This window comes from Colletes gigas, unplaced genomic scaffold, assembly GCF_013123115.1.
Source record: "Colletes gigas isolate AHSC1104 unplaced genomic scaffold, ASM1312311v1 Colletes_gigas_Sc00003, whole genome shotgun sequence".
In the NCBI taxonomy this organism is placed as follows: Eukaryota; Metazoa; Arthropoda; class Insecta; order Hymenoptera; family Colletidae; genus Colletes; species Colletes gigas.
Genome location: NW_025106632.1, coordinates 4668851 through 4686329, shown reverse-complemented (window position 1 = coordinate 4686329; position 17479 = coordinate 4668851). Strand labels below are relative to the sequence as shown.

General features: G+C 42.3%; 3 protein-coding genes across 8 annotated transcripts in view; 2 read left to right on the top strand and 1 right to left on the bottom strand.

The window, feature by feature from the left end:
• Positions 1 to 6469, top strand: part of LOC122404643 — a 39849-nt gene extending 33380 nt beyond the window's left edge. For 2 of the 4 annotated variants that reach the window (XM_043408794.1, XM_043408797.1), the window contains exons 3-9: positions 355 to 592; positions 1827 to 2280; positions 2510 to 2637; positions 3253 to 3372; positions 3687 to 3704; positions 4415 to 4562; positions 6083 to 6467. In XM_043408794.1, coding sequence (XP_043264729.1) covers positions 355 to 592; positions 1827 to 2280; positions 2510 to 2637; positions 3253 to 3372; positions 3687 to 3704; positions 4415 to 4562; positions 6083 to 6179 — 1203 coding nt within the window. In that variant the 3' untranslated portion in view covers positions 6180 to 6467. Of the gene's footprint in view, positions 1 to 354; positions 593 to 1826; positions 2281 to 2509; positions 2638 to 3252; positions 3373 to 3686; positions 3705 to 4414; positions 4563 to 6082 lie in introns of all 4 variants that reach the window. The other 2 variants (XM_043408795.1, XM_043408796.1) reach the window with 2 other exon arrangements.
• Positions 6470 to 6546: 77 nt separating this feature from the next.
• Positions 6547 to 13647, bottom strand: LOC122404642 (serrate RNA effector molecule homolog). 3 transcript variants are annotated; one of them, XM_043408791.1, is made up of 16 exons: positions 13518 to 13647; positions 12978 to 13108; positions 12587 to 12865; positions 12176 to 12370; positions 10958 to 11024; positions 10636 to 10883; positions 10304 to 10476; positions 10092 to 10226; positions 9784 to 10028; positions 9539 to 9679; positions 9220 to 9468; positions 8984 to 9154; positions 8641 to 8903; positions 8292 to 8567; positions 7976 to 8101; positions 6547 to 7015 (listed from the first exon to the last, which is right to left on the bottom strand). In XM_043408791.1, exons 2-16 carry the CDS (start codon positions 13097 to 13099, stop codon positions 6937 to 6939), a joined length of 2769 nt encoding a protein of 922 aa, XP_043264726.1. In that variant the 5' UTR covers positions 13100 to 13108; positions 13518 to 13647; the 3' UTR covers positions 6547 to 6936. The 3 variants fall into 3 exon arrangements, with proteins under 3 accessions (XP_043264726.1, XP_043264725.1, XP_043264728.1); XM_043408790.1 differs by having other exon boundaries at positions 6549 to 7015; positions 10092 to 10229; XM_043408793.1 differs by having other exon boundaries at positions 6550 to 7015; positions 10092 to 10229; positions 12587 to 12853.
• A 592-nt stretch (positions 13648 to 14239) lies between these two features.
• Positions 14240 to 17478, top strand: LOC122404984 (nuclear pore complex protein Nup93). Its single transcript, XM_043409426.1, has 7 exons — positions 14240 to 14515; positions 14861 to 15041; positions 15118 to 16081; positions 16154 to 16478; positions 16544 to 16900; positions 16980 to 17097; positions 17167 to 17478. The coding sequence occupies exons 1-7, from the start codon at positions 14289 to 14291 to the stop codon at positions 17476 to 17478; spliced, it is 2484 nt and encodes an 827-aa protein (XP_043265361.1). The 5' UTR covers positions 14240 to 14288.
• Position 17479: the final 1 nt, after the last annotated feature.

Below are 17479 nucleotides of genomic sequence, written 5' to 3'. Positions count from 1 at the left end.
AACCATAACAATAGAGACCATAAACGATTGAAACTGCATAACAAAATATGCTTATATTATTTACAAGTAACGCAAGCAGAATGTGTTCTTTTGATATAAAATAATTTTTCCAGAACGATTTGAAATTGTTGAATTTAATTGTTAATAACTTTTTAACGAAGCCTCCATCAACAAATTGATATTCTCAATTTTCATCTTATTTTGGCCTCTAGAATCTCCCATTAAAATTTTTCCCACCCCGTATAACAAAATAAAACTTTCGATTAACAGTAAATTATTTAATGTATTCGCGGTTCATCTTTTCTTTTCTTGCGCCATAAAGACGCCATAACGATAATAGTATGTATTTTCCAGAGGGCCTATTCCCTCCCAGTGCGAACTCCGTCCTCCCAAAATCGGGTCAATTTACGACGAAGCGTCAGAGGGGAACCACCTCCGCATCCGGCCAGACTGCGTAAACACCGCCACGGTTGGACACTGCATTTCACGCGGCCTCTCGAGGCTTCCGGATGCACCAGGTCTGTCGTCATTCTGCTGATTGTCATTTTGGCGCTTTTGGGGATAGGAGGTGTCGCCCTCTACATTGTATTCGGTGAGTGCATCGGTTCTCTTCGAGCAAGAGAGACTGTCCGCGACGACCCAAGCACCGGGAGCTTACTAAATTTCCCCTACTCTGTCCGTATCCGCTCGAGACAAGACCGTCGACAGTGACACGCGACCACCTCGAGATCTCGTTAGTCTTTTTCCCTCTCTTACGCCTAACGAGACAGTGGTAGGGGGATAGAACGACGCGAGGGGCCCCTCTCGCGGACAGAGACTTGGATTAAACCAACCCACAATGGGCCAGAATATTTTCAAACGCAATATTTTTCTATAAAATTGTCCGAGTTGTCTAATATTTTAGAGGTTAAGGGTTTGGGAAACGAATTTTGTTTAAGTAGTAAAATTGGATTTTGGTGAAACGAAGTCGCTTTTCACGTTATTTTCCCTGTCGCGTTGCTGACACGCGCGCACAGACGCGAGCATTGGCCACGGTGCGCGAGTTACGTTCGCTCCTCGAGCAATTAAGCGTGCACGAACGCGCCACGGCGCTGTCCAGTCGGCGAACGGGAACGACCCGCCGAGGTTTAATTCGTCGAAGCGAAGTAATTGCAGCAACGAGATGAATTTAACCGCTGGGTCAACAGTACGCTTTCTTCGGGCGGACTCGTGCTCGATGGACCGATCGAGTTAAGGCATAGTAGGCCAAGAAGCACGATTAGTACGCGTATGACGAGAAATGGCAAGAGGCGTTGACCGTTTGTTTCACGAGCAACGGGGTTATTTCTAGCAAGCATCGATGCGCGAAACTCGGACGTTATTTGACAAAGATGTTGTAACAGGCAAGGGAAAACAAACAAACTCACGATTCGCGAACGATGTTTATTAATTTAACGGTTGTAAACTTTGGGGTCTCGATGTAGCTGGTACGACTCAAAATTAAACAAACGTTCAACTGGAATTGATTTCGGAACTTGGAACGGGGCTTCAACGCTGCTTTCTATGTACTGGATGTTATAAACCTAAGAACTTATCAAAAGCTACCATCTTAGCCACTTGCACCACTTAAACAGCGATTAAAATACAACGTTTCTAGATTTACGTTTATGTGCCCCTATAAACACACATAATAAGCGTGTTTGCACTAATTTTGTAAAACTCAAAATCAACGATAACACAAGAGACAGTAGTTCAGAGTTAATTTTCTAAGGATATACACGTTTGAAAGTCTTATATGGATTCTTTTGGTTCTCAATGCGGTACTCTTCGTATCGTTTTTATTCCAGAGCCCGAAAAGCTGCAGATGATCCAACAGTACCTGAAGTCGTCGGCGAGCAACTCGTTGCAAAACAATACTCTACCCGCGGGAATGTTTCTTCAGAATGCCAATGGTCGCGCCAAAAATGACACTTCGACAGCATGGACGTCGGTGACATCAACGACACCTATCAGCAACACCCTAGACACGAGCGTCTTTTTGAGCGGCGACCAGTCGTTTTCGGAGAGCGGTACACCGCCGACCTCTGAAACGGAGACGGAAACGGAAACGACTAGTCCACCCAATGTTAACTCCACCAGATATTGCGACGATTGTTTACACGGCGAAGTCTGCGTGGCTCTCGTGGACGAAGAGGTGCCCATCTGCAGGATAGGTCTTGATCTCGAAGATCCGACCGGATGCGCTGGCTTCTGCGTCGTCGACAAGCAGAGGTGTCATCGTCTCGACATCGATGCATTTAGGTTAGCAGAAGTTTGCAAATATTTTAAGAAAATGGAACGAATAATATAATAAATAAAACCGTCCTTTTCATTTCTGATTTTGTATAACCTCGAACGTCATTGCATCGCATTTGAAACTGCACGAATATCCCGCTTTTTAAGGTTAACTTTGCGTGTGCACGCGAAAACAGGCTATCCAAAATCGTCACTCGTCGTTCGATTGATTTAATCGTTCTTTTTTTGGTTGAAGGTGCGTGGAGATCGAGCATTACTGTCTGGACGACGAGTGGACATGCTCGAACACGTTATGCATCCCTCTGACCAAACATTGCGACGGGCATATGAATTGTTACGACCATTCGGACGAGTACAATTGCGGTATGTGTTATATCCCATTAGCCCAGTTTTGTGCGACCCGTAACTTTCTATTATCGGCTTTGACGCGAGGGCTTCAGTTTACCGGTTTTTGCTATAATAATAAGAGTTAAGACATTGCACCTATCACGTGTCGTATTCGATACTTTCCATAGAACGTTTCCACTTGCACGAGGTTGTAATCCGTTAAGTTTTCTCGCATCAATTTTCAAACATTTCAAAATAAATATTTCGAACGAAAGCAACGAACGTAATTTTATTTTCGATATGAACAATTTCCCATTAATATCAGATTTGTATCGATCGAGCCTGAATTATTCGAATCGAATTGTCATTGTCAGTCTTGTCAGTTCGGTTCGAAATGAGAGTTCGTTCGACTGTTCCCGAGTTCCGACAGCTTGCGTGCGCGCGGACCCTCTCGTTCACATAACCTCTTTTTTTCTCGTTCCGGCCAGCACCCTAACCTCTCGTAGTTTTTGCCCGCTCGAAAGCGTGGTTCGTCTTACGTCCGTGGACAATGCGCCCAGGGACTGCACCGGGAATTATGGGGAACACCGAATGCATGAGAAGCGGCACGAAGATTCCAAGCGATAACGGAGTTTGCACGTTTGTTCGCAGTCTGCGATCTGGAGACGCATTTCCAGTGCGGTAACGAGACTTCCTGCCTGCCATTGGAAAAGAGATGCGACGCCAAGATAGATTGCTGGGACGCCGCCGACGAGATTAATTGCACGCTAGGTAAGACAGAGGCCTCTCGCAACGGTTTACGATCGCGAGAAGCGCACGCTGCTGGTTCGCGAATTATCGACTGGTAAAACGTAATCAGAAACGTATCGTTTTTTCCCACACGCGAACGGATAACCGTGGGTAATCGCGGAACGATTTTTCTCTACGCGAGATCGTTACGGGTGGTTCGTCGACCGGTAGAGTTATTCGCGTACCTTCAGCTGCCACGGGTACACTCCCTTTCTTTATCTCTCTGTCCCCCCCTTCCATGTGGGTGATGGTCTTTTTCCAACGTCTTTATTTTGTTTTTCTTTTCTTCTTCGTAGGTCGTAATCTCGGTCGGTGTGAGTACACATATTCGTTCAGTTTGAAACGCATTCAATTATCGCATGTCGTGCACGCTTACTCTCAATCATCGCGATATACGCTATGGCCGCTTGCTTGCTCACCGTCACGCTCCAAACACTTTCTTCCAGGAGTCGAAACAGTTGTAAGAACTTTTTAGAAAACGAGTTCTCACGTAATTTTCACTTTTCGATTGAAGCTGAACTTTGATTGATCAGCAACGATGTTTAGACGAGAGATCGAATATAATTATTCCGCGTTTGCAAACAAACATAAAGTACGAGTTACGCGCTGGAAAGTGTGAGAAATAGCTGAAACGTGCATGGACCTGTTGGAAGGAAATGTTAAAAATGTTTCGCAAGATCAGACCGTTTTTTGTTTTTTTTTTTTATTTCTTGAGAGAAAGTACAAGTTCGTATATAATTTAAAAGGAATAAAAAGTCAACCGACTTTTTCGATCCCTGCTTTCCCCGCCTATCCATGCGTGCACGCACAACGATCTCTTTGACTCGCATCTATGTACGCGCGCACAATGCCGCTTTTGATTTTGCTTGACCAATCGAGCAATTATAAAACTCGAACCGCCGTCCCGCTGGACCAATCGCTGCACGCCCTCTAACGTCGAGAGTGCACGCGCTTGCTGGTTGTCGCTTTGATCGATCGCGTGCGCTATTACTCACGACAGCGAATGTTTTGTGTTTGACACCAGCGTGTCCGTCGGAAAATGAGTTCACGTGCAGCAATGGCCAGTGCATATCGAAGGCACGATTCTGCGACGGCTTGCCGGACTGTGACGACAGATCCGACGAGCCACATGGATGCCAAGGACGGTGCAACAAGCACGAATTCACATGCCAGTAAGTTTTCACGATATCGAGACAACGGGCGCCGATCGAAGATGGGATCAAGCGCGTGTCCTGCTTACATTCTTTTTCACGGGTCTACCCACTCGATTTTAGCGACTCGTTAACTTACAAATTATACAGGGTGTTTGACCACCGCTGGGAAACATTTTAATGGAAGATTTTAGAGGCCAAAATAAGACGAAAATCAAAAATATCAATTTGTTGATGGTGGTTTCGTTAAGAAGTTATTAACGCTTAAAGTTCCGTTCGTAATGAATTTTTTTCTAGAAAGTGGGTAGGATTTCGGGGTTATGTGTATTCACCAAAAATGATTGTAATCGATCCTCACAAGCGAGAATAATTTTTCCAAAACGATTTGAAATTTTTCTTTTTCGCCGAAAACTTTGTCCACCTTTCTGAATTTTTTACTCGAAAATGCGTAGGAATTCAGGGGTATGTCTATTCACCAAAAATGATTGCAATCGACCCCCGCAACCGAAAATAATTTTTCCAAAACGATTTGAAACATTTTTTTCCCCCCGAAAAATTTGTCCACCTTTCTGAATTTTTTTCTCGAAAATGCGTAGAGTTTCGGGAGTATGTGTAATGACCAAAAATGATTGTAATCGACCTCCGCAACCGAAAATAATTTTTCCAAAACGATTTGATATTTTTCTTTTTCGCCGAAAAATTTGTCCATCTTTCTGAATTTTTATCTCGAAAACGCGTAGAATTTCGGGGGTATGTGTATTCACCAAAAATAGTTATATTTGACCCCAGAACCTAGAAATAATTTTTTTAGAACGATTTGAATACTTTTTTCCCCAAAAAAATTTCAGCTCCTACCCGAATTTTTTTCTCGAAAATGCGTAGGATTTCGTAGGTATGTGTATTGACCAAAAATGATTGTAATTGACCCCCGCAACCGAAAATAATTTTTCCCGAACGATTTGAAATTTTTTAATTTAATTTTTTAATAACTTTTTGACGAAGCCTCAATTAACAAATTGGTATTCTCGATTTTCGTCTTAGTTTGGCCTCTAGAATCGCTCATGTGAATTTTTGATCGATAAGAAATAATAAGTATCGTCTACATATCGAACTTGATCCCACCGCTAGAGGCAGCACTGTCCCATAAAAATATTTTGGAGGGAATGCCCGTCATGTAATTCAGATTTAGCGATAACTACAACCTACTGTCTATTACAGTACGACAGAATCACAAAATTAATGAACAATCACTAATTTTAATATACTCAGTTATATTCTGTATGTTGTCGATACAAAAATTGTATAATTTTGGTCTCTGCCTTATAACTAGCGTGTAGATGATTTTCTCGATATTACAACTTGCCTGCAGAGGCAACAGTTACTTCTCGTAAGAAGTTTGCCAATCCCCGACATAAACCAATGACTAACAATTATATTACTATTTCTCTCGCGTTGTAAATATTGTTCGACGTTCTTTAACCTCCCAGCAGGATATTTTTATCACGCAAGTATGTTTCTTTTTCTTTTTTTTTTTTACATAGAAATAGTAGGTGCATCGCGAAGGGGATGAAGTGCAACGGGATCGACGACTGCGGCGACGGGACCGACGAGAGGCACTGCAAAAATCGATTTTTTTAACTTTATTCTCGCGTCGATGTGAAGTCGATGTCGTTCACGCGACACGACGCGTATACAGTATTTTTATTACAGAGAGGACGAATGTAATTAATGTATATATATATAATTATGTATATGTAACTGTGCTGTATAGATATGCAATGGTGCGTAAATAAATCGTTTACAAGCGTTATATACTTAATCGCAGGATATATAATCAGGAAACGATATATGTATATAGTTTATTGATCCGTGTATAATAATTTCGATTACAAACATCGATATTTACTACAACGCGGGTCTCTTTGAACAGAACATATTTTCAAATACTACAAAGAAGATATATATGTATGTATATATATATATATATATATATGTATATCTAGCTGGTGAACGTATATGCTGATACGTGTTAATCGGGTATCATAAAACGAGAGATCTATTCGATGCGCAATTTTTCTACTTGCGCATCGCGTTTGTACACATCTAAAAAAAAACTATGTATACTTAACTATGTATTTTTTTTTTTTTTTTTTTGTATACATTCGTATAAAGTCTTCGTGGGTATACGTGACATCGTGTCCTTGAGGGAAACTCCACTTAAATCATTTTGTCTAAATGGAAGGTTATCGGTGCGACAAATATGTACAGACATATGTAGTTACGTTGGTTTGAAACGTTACTTTCGCCATGACACGACAACGGTTGTTCCGTTTACCCGAAATAAGTGCGTTCCCTGGATCCTCGTTACTTTTCTTTGCCACGCGTGCGAAGAGACTTATAGGAATTCGTCCGGCTCTCTCGGTGCGTCGAGATCGCGATAATGTATGACTGGCCGGAAGTCTCCTCCACCGCCACTGTAAACGTTGAATAACAATTAAAAACGTTTTATTGTCTTATTTTATCGCTGGTATTGCCGAATAACCGTGGCAAGATCGGGAATCGTGGCACGGGCCCTAAATACGAACAACCATAACGCGCGACGTACGACCAACTGGACATAGGAATACGAACGGATACATGGGATGTAAAATAAAGGCACATTACATGAGTAGTAACAAATATGTTTATTTGTTATTCCTTTTTGTCATACGATTACAGCATCTGCCGATTCTCCGTATCGATTTTTAAATGGGAAACAGGACATGAAATGTCCTTTCCGCTAAAATACACGTTATGTATTAATATAATTTTCTGTTTCTTTTTTTTTTTATATATATACACAAGTCGTAAATTCTAACCCTCGTAAAACAGGAGAAAAATGTACTAATTCCGTAATATATCCATTCGTTTCTTTATTATTTATTTATTTTTTTTTTTAATTATTGTTTATAGCAAATTTTATATCACGTTAGGCAATCGGCAATTTGCTCTCGTTCGTTCTACTCTGTGCATGTGTGTGTTGCGTAATCCAGACAGATAAATTCGCTATTATGGGAAGTCCGATACCGTTTAGGATTTCTTTCATTGCCATTAGACCCGTACAAAATAGACTCGAATAGAGTCAACGTTCTGGATTAAACTTAGAACATGTCCATGTCTAGCTGGTCCAAGTCATTATAACTAACAAGAGGCCTCGAGGTTGAGTCCGGAGCAGCCCTGTAAAACAGCGGTATCACACCACGTGTTCAATACGTCGAAATTAAAGGAAACTTCTGAAGCGTGACTATGGGCGATTCAAAGTTGATCGTTCATGTTCTGTTTTTTTTTTTTTTTTTAACTAGGCATCCAGAGGACACGATTTGCTCAGTGTTGTTGGCTACCTCGAAGGAGACGGTAAAGAACTGCACGAGATACCAAGAAAAAGATTCTCTTACCGTCCTCTATTGAAACCACCACGACTGGGACGCGGCATCCCAAATCCTCCGCCGAATCCTGCGCCATAGCTGGACCCGTATCCTCCTCTGTTACCGCCATAACCGCTTCCGCCATAACTCCCGAACCTACGTGAGTCAAACAATTATATAACCAATATGCTCGTAACAGAAGATAACAACGAAGAACAACACAATTACACAAGTATTTATATCCTTCTACAATCATGTTTCTTTAAAACAATGTTATTTTTCCACGAATGAACCCTCTGCCTCGAAAATCTTATTACACTTGGCTACTTGTAGACTCGACACTTACGTGGTGCAACCGTAAGGGTTGAATCCTTCGCGTACGCCTTCTCTCGGCGGTGCTTTGTTCCCAGGATGTTCAGGAAGTTGTGGCCTCTTCGGGTCCTTCAGATAATTGTTGAAATACTCCGCCTCCGCCTTCACCTCGGCCACTTTCTCCCCGTGTTTGTTGAAGATATGTTTCCGTATGAAATCCGGTCCTTTGAACTTCTTCCCGCTGAGCGGGCACAACCATTTGTCCTTGGACAGCTCCTGAGTGTTGGCTTGGACGAACTTCTCCACCTCACTGATGATTCGAGGGTCAAGGAAATTAATGGTAGCAAAAATAAGAAAGCAAACAGTACTTGCAAAAAGGATACGCTTCAGCATTTTTAGCACCGAGTTTATCGAACTCTTCTTGCGATAGGGTAGCCACTGGCTGCAGGAACGCGGACATTTTGCTCTCGAAATTACGACAGTACTCCGATAACTCGGTACTGGACACCTTGGCGGTCGGTGGCGATCCCCTGACGTGCATTATGCCGCATCTGTTGGGCATCTCGTCCTCGTTTGGGTACTCGCAATGGTTGTAATAATCGACTGAGTGGACTATACGCAGGTACAAAATCAATCTGTCCAAAACCTGTGTAATTGTTTCGTTTATTAGCGCGATGATCTTCTAAACAAACAGTGGTAAAAAGGGTTGATTAACTGGAATTGTACCGTGACGAGAGTCGGGTCTCTTTCGATCGGGCCATCCCCGTCGCCTCCAAGTTGACCTTCCTCCTGGTCACCAGACATCCCTAACAATTCCTCTTCCTCTGCCGATGCCTCTTCTATCAGATAGTCGGTTATGTTCTTCAATACTGGATTCTTCGACGACAATCCAAACGCCTGTAAAAACGTACGGTGTCAAAGCTCGGGATCATATTCGTGAATCTCAATCGTTGTCTTCTCACCGCTTGCTCGACGTCGCGGGCATTTTGCGCGCTTCTGTTCTCCTTGTTGTCGTCTTCCTGCTTCGACGCGTGATCGTCCTTCTTCTCCTCGTTCCACAGACCGACCCTGTTGTCCAAGTTGTGCACGATCTTCGCGCTCAGCTTGATGTCGTGTCGCACTATCTGCTTGTGAGACGTCAAACCGTTCACCGTGCGTATGCGACGCGACAGATCTCGGTTCACTATAGCACCCAGTTCACAATCGCGCAGCTGCAAGAATCGTTTAAATGAACCATCGACTTTTCGCTAACGCGTGACTCGAACAGTAATTTCGACTTACGCGAATATTATTCAAGCTCCAACATATCTCTTTTATGTTCACTTGTCTCTCGAACGACACCCATCCCCTTCTGAACCATCTCCTTTCCGGCTGAGGATCCGCTATGGCAACTCGTAAAAATCCAGGGAAGCGCTTGCACATCTAGTTCACACAACTTGTTTATACGTTTGCACGAGCAAAGAGAAAGTATTATCGTTATAATCAAGTTCTATTGCATATTTATTTTAGTGTGACTGGTAACCAACCGCTTCGACTTCCGCCTTCGTGATCGTGGGCGCCAAATTACGAAGGAAGATGCTGCTGGTCTTGTGCAAGGCTCTAGGTTCTTTCTCCTTATCTTCGCTGGCCAGATCGATCACAGCTTCCGGCTCGATCGTAGATTTCTTAGATTCCGGGAGTTCACCGTCGGTTTTAACCGCCTCCCGATCCTCCTCTTTGTTATCCTGCGCCTCTGCGTTCTCGTTGCTGGTGTCTGCCTTCTCAGCAACAGCTGCAAGAGCAAAATGTTACAATTTTCATAAAATTGTATTAAAATGACTTACTAAAGACTTACTAGCTTCCTCTTTTGGCGTGTCAGCTTTGTTACTGTCGCTACCAGACGAGCTACTGCTACTGCTGCTGCTGCTGCTGCTACTGTTGCTCTCTGTACGCTTCCTCTTTTTAGTAGTGTTAACTTCCTCCGTTTTACCTGCTACACCGCGATTAAACTCATAAACGCTAGAACAATCAGAACTGTTTTACAATCAATAGATAAAATGAAAATACCTATCTCATCTACGTCGTCGTCCTTCTTCGCGTCTTCTGTACCAGCTTCCGGTTTCTCAGCCTTCTCCGTCGAGTTCTCGTCCTTTTCCACGTTCTTCGTTTCGCCATCCGCGCCCTGTCCATTTTTTAACGTTTTCTCTGTACGCGAGGCCTCGTCCGTTTTATTCGCGTCGCTACAAGGTTCACAGTAATAATCGACTCTGTTAAAAATTCACGTACGCGGATAAGTCAGATTGCTAGATAGAATAATCGACAGTGAAGTAACTGTAATTGATATTAAATATTAATTAGAACATGGATGGTTTCGAGTTAGAATTGGATGTGCACCACACCTGTTCTCAACCTTCTTTTCAGCCCCGACTTTACTCTTCGCGTCCTCTTTGTCCCTGATCGTGTCCTTGGATAAAATTGGATTCGTTGACTTCACGTCCAACACTTGTAAATCTTCCTCGGTACCGCCCTCTAATTTAATAACCACCGCGTCTAGCAAGTGCAACAATGCGTCAGCCTGGTCAGCGTCTACCGAAACTTTGTCGATTTCCTCAATGTCGAGCATTTCCAAGAAAACTTCGACGCGTTTCTGTGAAAAGAAAAACACGCTGATAAAATTGATACGAATCGGGCTAAAATATTACATAAACGAATGACTCGTACCTTAAGGGCTGACACCTGTTCCTCCTTTCTCTTCACCGACTCTTCCGGATGGTATTTTATTTTAAACCTGACGATCGACAGAAAATTTGGTATTAACAGCGGGCAGAGAACGAGTATCTCGTCGGTAGAAAAGCAAACAGACGTACAATTTGTGGATTTATCGTTCATTACGTTTGGAAAAATCGTCATTGGATAGAAAATAATCGTTAATTCTAATAACTTCTGTAATATAATATACTGAGATTGCATATGTATATATACACACACGTATATGTATTTGTACAAGCACAATGCGTGCTTCTCAATTGAAACCTCTCGAGGTCTTGAATGATCTCGAGTTCAGAAATATTGATCAATAGATCTCTAGCGATTGTCGTTGGATAAAATGTAAAAGTAAAACGGTTACGTTTCCCATCCGTATTTAGAGCGAATCATTCCTCGTGATTAAGCGTTAAACGTGTATCCTCTTTTCTCGAGACGATTATTTACAAGTTATCATTTTTACTGTCAACATTATCAGTTACAGAATGAGGCCTCACCTGTAGGTCTGATATTTTTACTCGCATTCGGTTTTCTCGTCGACTCGGAAGTCTATTGCAACGATAGCGTGTTATCTTTCGATAATCGATAGTAATTAAACGGGTTTAGAACGCGGCCTACAGCGAGCAGGTTTTGGGCTTTGCGCGCCCAGCTCGCATTTCTGTTTCAACTACCTAATAGAGCACCTCGTATCTTCTGCGATGCGCGAGACGCGGTATGCATAAAATATCGTACGAAAAAATAAACGTGCGAGGTGACCTGTGCCCAAGACATAAGGCGTTGCTGGCTGTACGCTGTAGGGATAGACAGAGCTGGTCATATTGGCTTGAAATTACCGATAAAATCGTGTCTGCAATTTAGCAAAAATTATAAAGCCACTACACCCTAACATCCTTCTGTCCAATGTACATACGCACTTCGTACATACATACCTGGACAGAATTTTAGAATTCTGTTGGGATTCGAAGATTATTTTCTACAGTGGTTACGCACAACAAGCACGATACACGGTTCTTATACACGTACAGATGAAAAAGTTTAGTTACAAATTTAGTGTTTTAGTGGACAAATATGTATATTAAACCACTGTAGAAATTAATGTTTCTCAGATCCACATTTAAGTACGGCTGAAGCTTTATGTTAGGAATCAATTTTCATAAATAGCAAAACGAAATATACCATTCCTCGTCCTTGTGAGCTACGAAGAATTCGTTCAACTGTTGCCTCCTAAATTCCAGTTTATACTCGTTATAGCGTTTAATAGCTTCCTCGTCGGTAATCGTGTCCTCTTGTGTCCCAAGGAATGCTTTGAACGTCATCATCGGCGGTTGGGTTTCGACATTGGAATTGCTGAAGTTGCCAGCCACCTCGCGGCTACGCAGAATAGAAAACAGCACTACAGACGGTTAAAAAACTACGCGACGTGACGAGCACTACCTCAAACGGGCCAACAATCTTGGAGTGAATCTACTCCTCTTTTGCATGGTTACAACGCAACCTCTTTTTTTCATGATAACACTGTTTGTAAACTCAAAACAAAATCACAGAAGAAAAGAAGATCACCACAGAAATGACATAAGAAATACAAACCTGCTACTGTTACCATGGTTTCCATAGTGATGATTGCCATGATGGGGTGGCGGATAATGGTCCGGTCCCCACGAAGCTGCACCGCCTCCTCCACCGCCGTAATAATCGTGCCCGTATCTTGGTCGATCGTCCCAATCGGTCCTCATTCGTTTCATCGGAGGTGCCATCTCTTGCGATCTGGCTGGACTGTATCTGTCGCGTCCACCACCTCCGCCACCGCGATATTCCCTGTAGTCTGGACGTTGTCTAGGACGACTGGACCACTCTCTGAAATAATTCCTATCGTTACAGATATAATAGTCGGTGTAATGAAAGTTGTCTTATCGCTATACAAATGCAAAACTTCTCGCTACGGGAAGAAGCCATAAAAAAATATATATTCGATAGTTACCTGTCCACCCAGTCATCTCTTCGTCTGTCGTCTCTACGACCTTCTCTGGAATAGGATTCTGTCCTCTCCCCTCTAAATTTGTCTCTTCTCTTTCTGTCGTACTCGTCGTCGGAGTCGCCCATTACGTAGAACTATAAAAACATAAAATTCGAAATGTACGACGCATAAAAATGTGCTTTGAACGTTTTCAGTCGTCGACCAGCTACTGTTCTCGAACCGTTCTGTGCCAGGAAGGGGTTAAGTAGGCAATTGGAACATATGTATTTTCTACCGTGCCACTTGCTCGTATTTCCGATTAATCTTCATCGAAACTGCAGTTCGACGAGCGGTACGTGTCTATGAAAATATTTGTTACGGAGCAACCCGATTAATAATAATTTCTCGAACGAGGTATTCGAATAACGCGCGAATATCATTTGCAAAACATCCGTGCTGTTTGCGTTTCATGTGCTCGGGGGGAAACGTAATAATGCTGAAACAGGCACCGTACGTGCTAAGCATTTTGATAAAACATACTGGAAAATAATTGAATAGACTCACCTAGTTCAGGTACACTGTTAAACGATATTAAAATTCCACCGTGGAGGATTTTTGCCACCCGTTACCGTGCGTCACCAAAGTACTTCTCTCGAGAGGTGCGGCGTCCAGAGATGCCAGACGGAGCCCCGGGTGCACCGGGAACACCTCATTCCACTTTCTCACACTATGACAGATCACGCGTACGTGAGCTCGTGGAGTTACGGACAGTCGACAAAGGCAAACCGACGCATGCCCTCTTTCTCGATTCTCCGAAGCTGTCCGAAGTAATTCTTAACAACTATAAAACAAGAGGTATAATCATTATTATCCATAGTCAAAGTCTAACCGGACTTTGAAATGAGAACATAAAACTTAAATGTAAAGTTTCATTTAAATTCATTCGGCTATTTATATTCAATTAATAATATAAAAATTTCTTTTCTTTTCCAATAATTAAAATACGATCAGTCCTAAAACGTGAATTTCATAATAACTCGGGATTCCGAATCGTATATCGTGTGCCGTTGGCGGGAAGTCGGATTTCAGTTGTTCAAGAGCGAGAGGGTAAATGTGAGCCTTTCTCTCTCGATTCCCACGAGACTGCCCGAAATCACTTCGGGCAGCTTCGGAGAATCGAGAAAGAGGGCATGCGCAGTTTGCCTTTGTCGACTCACCGAAACTTTACGAGCTCACGTACGCGTGATCCTAGCATAGTGTGAGAAAGTGTTTTCGGTGCACTTCTGGCATCTCTGGAACCGTCGTGAAGTTCACGGATGAACTCGTGTTTCAAATATGGGCAATTTTACGAACTTCGACATGTTCACCACGAATTCTTCACGAGTGACAAGGGATCCCGGTTTTAGTGAATTATTGCGTTCGGCGGAACAATTGTCCGCTGCCGTAGAAGGAAACGAAGAACTTCCTCAAGTTCAGAGAAACCTTCGTCAAATCTTAGAAGCATCTAACGAACTTTGGTCTCGTGTCACACAAACCGGCACTCAAGATAATCAGGTTCAAGCGTAAGTAAAATTGCAAATTTACGGTCATAAAATATTAAGTAGTTTATGTACATTTCTTTTAAAATATATATATATATCTATAATGAACAATTTACTTAGTCGTCCATATTCATATTCGAGGCATAACGTAACCTACACGTTCTACAAATTTCTGGCGCCAAAATTGTTCTCGCTCGGTTGACAAAATTTTCGACGATGATCAGAACCGTTTATTTCGGTCCATGATTCAGCAGTTCATTTTGTAATCATGGAATTGCTTTATTTCGTTCAGCAGTTTATTTTACTGGTCCAATATCGATTTTAATATAGTTTAGAGTTAAGGAAGATAATGCGATATAATTTCAGGCATCTCTTGCTTGGGTCACGTGGTGTTGATCTGCCACAAATATCACAGAAGTTAAGTTCGCTTAGCGCAAGACGCACGTTCGAACCTTTAGATCCAATCGCAGATACAGATATAGTTAGTTACCTCAGAAATGAAAAGGAAAATGCTATCTTATCGATCATCGAGCAAGTTCATAAAGATGTAAACATTTTTCTATTGGTTCTTTATGTAATCGTTCGACATATTGTGTATTAAGTTTATGACGATATGTTTTTAGACTTTTGAACTTACTAGAGTTCAACAAATGGAACATATGTTGGGGGAGTGGAAGCAAATGCGTTATGAAATAATAAACGGTATGACGGGTCCTTCCGGCGACCTAGTGAATTTAAGCGGAACTCCTCAGCGAACCAAATTAGCCGGTTCGATGATCAGTGGTTTGTCCAGCGTGGAAGTAGCGTACGCCAAAGAGTTACAAAATTACAACAAACATATACGCGAACGTATGACCAAGCCGAGTCTGTTCGATGCATTTTGTAAAGCTGCCGAGTCGTTTAACGATAAGAAAATTGTAGATATGTGGCAAATGGTCCAGTATATGGTAGACATTCCACCGATTCCTAAAAAGGATCAAATTAAATCCAGAAGTACTCCCATAGTTGAGAAAAAAATTATATTACAAGCTAGAAAATATTTGGAAAATAGATACAGAGATTTCATGACTTCCGTTATTAGCGAAAACTTGGCAATGGCGAAGAGGGGTGGCATTCCAGGCACCGTGCCATTAGTTAAAAGTTTTGTAAGCATTAAAGTACAAAACGTTAGGGATCTAGAAGATACTGTAGTTGAGAATAAACCACTGTGGCCTTTGGTCTATTATTGTATGAGACTCGGTGATTACAAAGCAGCGTTGACGTGTCTCAATGAATGCAATACAGAATTTCCAGAGTTCAAAGCTGCGTTAGAAGGAGCTTGCAACGACCCTGACCGACATCCTAACAGTTACGCGGAATCGAATCTGAAATTGCAATACAGGAAACACGTCAGGTCGGTCACAGATCCGTACAAAAGAGTAGCATATTGCGCGTTGGTTCCCTGCGAACCGGACGATTTACATTCGGATATAATTAGTACGGCCGACGATTATTTATGGCTGAAATTGTGTCAAGTTAGAGATCAACCAGATTCGGAAAACAAATTGACGTTAGATTATTTGCAAACTACGATATCGGAGATATATGGTAACGAATTAATTTAATTATGTTTACGACGAACGATCGGAATTAAAATGATTGATTAGATAAATATTGCAGGGGAATCTTATTATCATGCGCATGAACAACCGTTTGTGTACTTTTCGATGCTATTCTTAACTGGTCAGTTCGAAGCAGCGATTGAATTTTTGGCAAGAGGCGCGGGAGCGAAGCATTTGCCGCATGCGGTGCATTTAGCGGCCGCCATGCACGAGCATAACTTCCTAGGAGTCAGTCAAAGTGTATTAGCGCCATTGCTGAGCGTCGATCCAGCTGATAAACCACCTGCCAAACGATTAAATTTCGCTAGATTGATATTGCTGTATGTCAGGAGGTTCGATACCACTGACCCGAAAGAATGCGTGAATTATTTATTCTTATTAAGGTTCGTACGAGGAAATCGTTAGTCCCATAGATTTAGAATTTTATTACATCACTTTATGCGTTTAGGAGTATGAAAGATCCTCACGATCGTAACATGTTCGCCGTGTCAGCCGCGGAAATGGTAGTAGAAGCCTCACCGGCAAATAAAATTCAATTAGTTGGAAAGATAGACAAGAATCATTGGGGTCCAGGAATTCTGGACCAATTTTTACTTAACAAGGAAGACGTGGTAAACATCAGCGCGGATACATTGTACAGGAAAGGTCTTTTAGAAGACTCTGTAACGATGTACGATCTCGTTGGTAATTACGAGAAGGTTCTTAATCTAATGTGCACCCTTCTGGCGCAAGTCGTTAGTCAAAAAGTTTCACCGGGGTCGTTGAGATCGCGACTGCAAGTCACTGCTACCCAACTAAGCACAAGGTAATATTGAAATCTTTCCGGAAGTTTATTTAATCATTGAAACAACATCCAGCTTCGTTGCATAAACATTTGGTTTCAGGTATGTAGGTAACCAGATACACGCACCGTCCAAATTAATGTCTGCGTTTCAAACTTTGAGACATTTGATGGTGTTTTTTGATCAGTTTCATAACGAACAATATCAGAGTGCTCTTAGGGTAAGAGATAATACGAAACAAGCGCCGCGTATATTTGTTAATATTAACTTTCTTGCGATCTCGTTTCAGACTATTGCCGAATCAAAGTTGTTGCCATTGCATATAAAAGAAGTCGACGAGAGGGTGAATGCATTGCGTCGCGTGTCGCCCGAAGTAGCTGGTACGTTAGCGGACGTCCTTCTGGCGACAATGACGATACTTTATCGTCAATATCAAAAGTTACGGTCGACGGAACCGGGCGACGAAGAAGCAAGGAAGCAACAATTACTCGATCTTCGGGAACAGGCGCGCGCATTAACGAGTTTCGCGGGTACACTCCCGTACCGTATGCCAAACGAAACGAACAGTAAACTCGTACAAATGGAGATCCTTATGTGTTGAA

Excerpts from the sequence above, each read along its gene's own strand:
- LOC122404642 (XM_043408790.1), bottom strand. The coding sequence starts at position 13,099 with ATGGGCGACTCCGACGACGAGTACGACAGAAAGAGAAGAGACAAATTT. Across the intron at positions 11,025-12,175 it reads GCTCACAAGGACGAGGAATG|GTTTAAAATAAAATACCATC; the intron begins GTATATTTCGTT and ends GTCGATCGTCAG. Across the intron at positions 10,230-10,303 it reads CGACGACGTAGATGAGATAG|CAGGTAAAACGGAGGAAGTT; the intron begins GTATTTTCATTT and ends ATCGCGGTGTAG.
- LOC122404984 (XM_043409426.1), top strand. The coding sequence starts at position 14,289 with ATGGGCAATTTTACGAACTTCGACATGTTCACCACGAATTCTTCACGA. Across the intron at positions 15,042-15,117 it reads TCGAGCAAGTTCATAAAGAT|ACTTTTGAACTTACTAGAGT; the intron begins GTAAACATTTTT and ends ATATGTTTTTAG. Across the intron at positions 17,098-17,166 it reads AATATCAGAGTGCTCTTAGG|ACTATTGCCGAATCAAAGTT; the intron begins GTAAGAGATAAT and ends ATCTCGTTTCAG.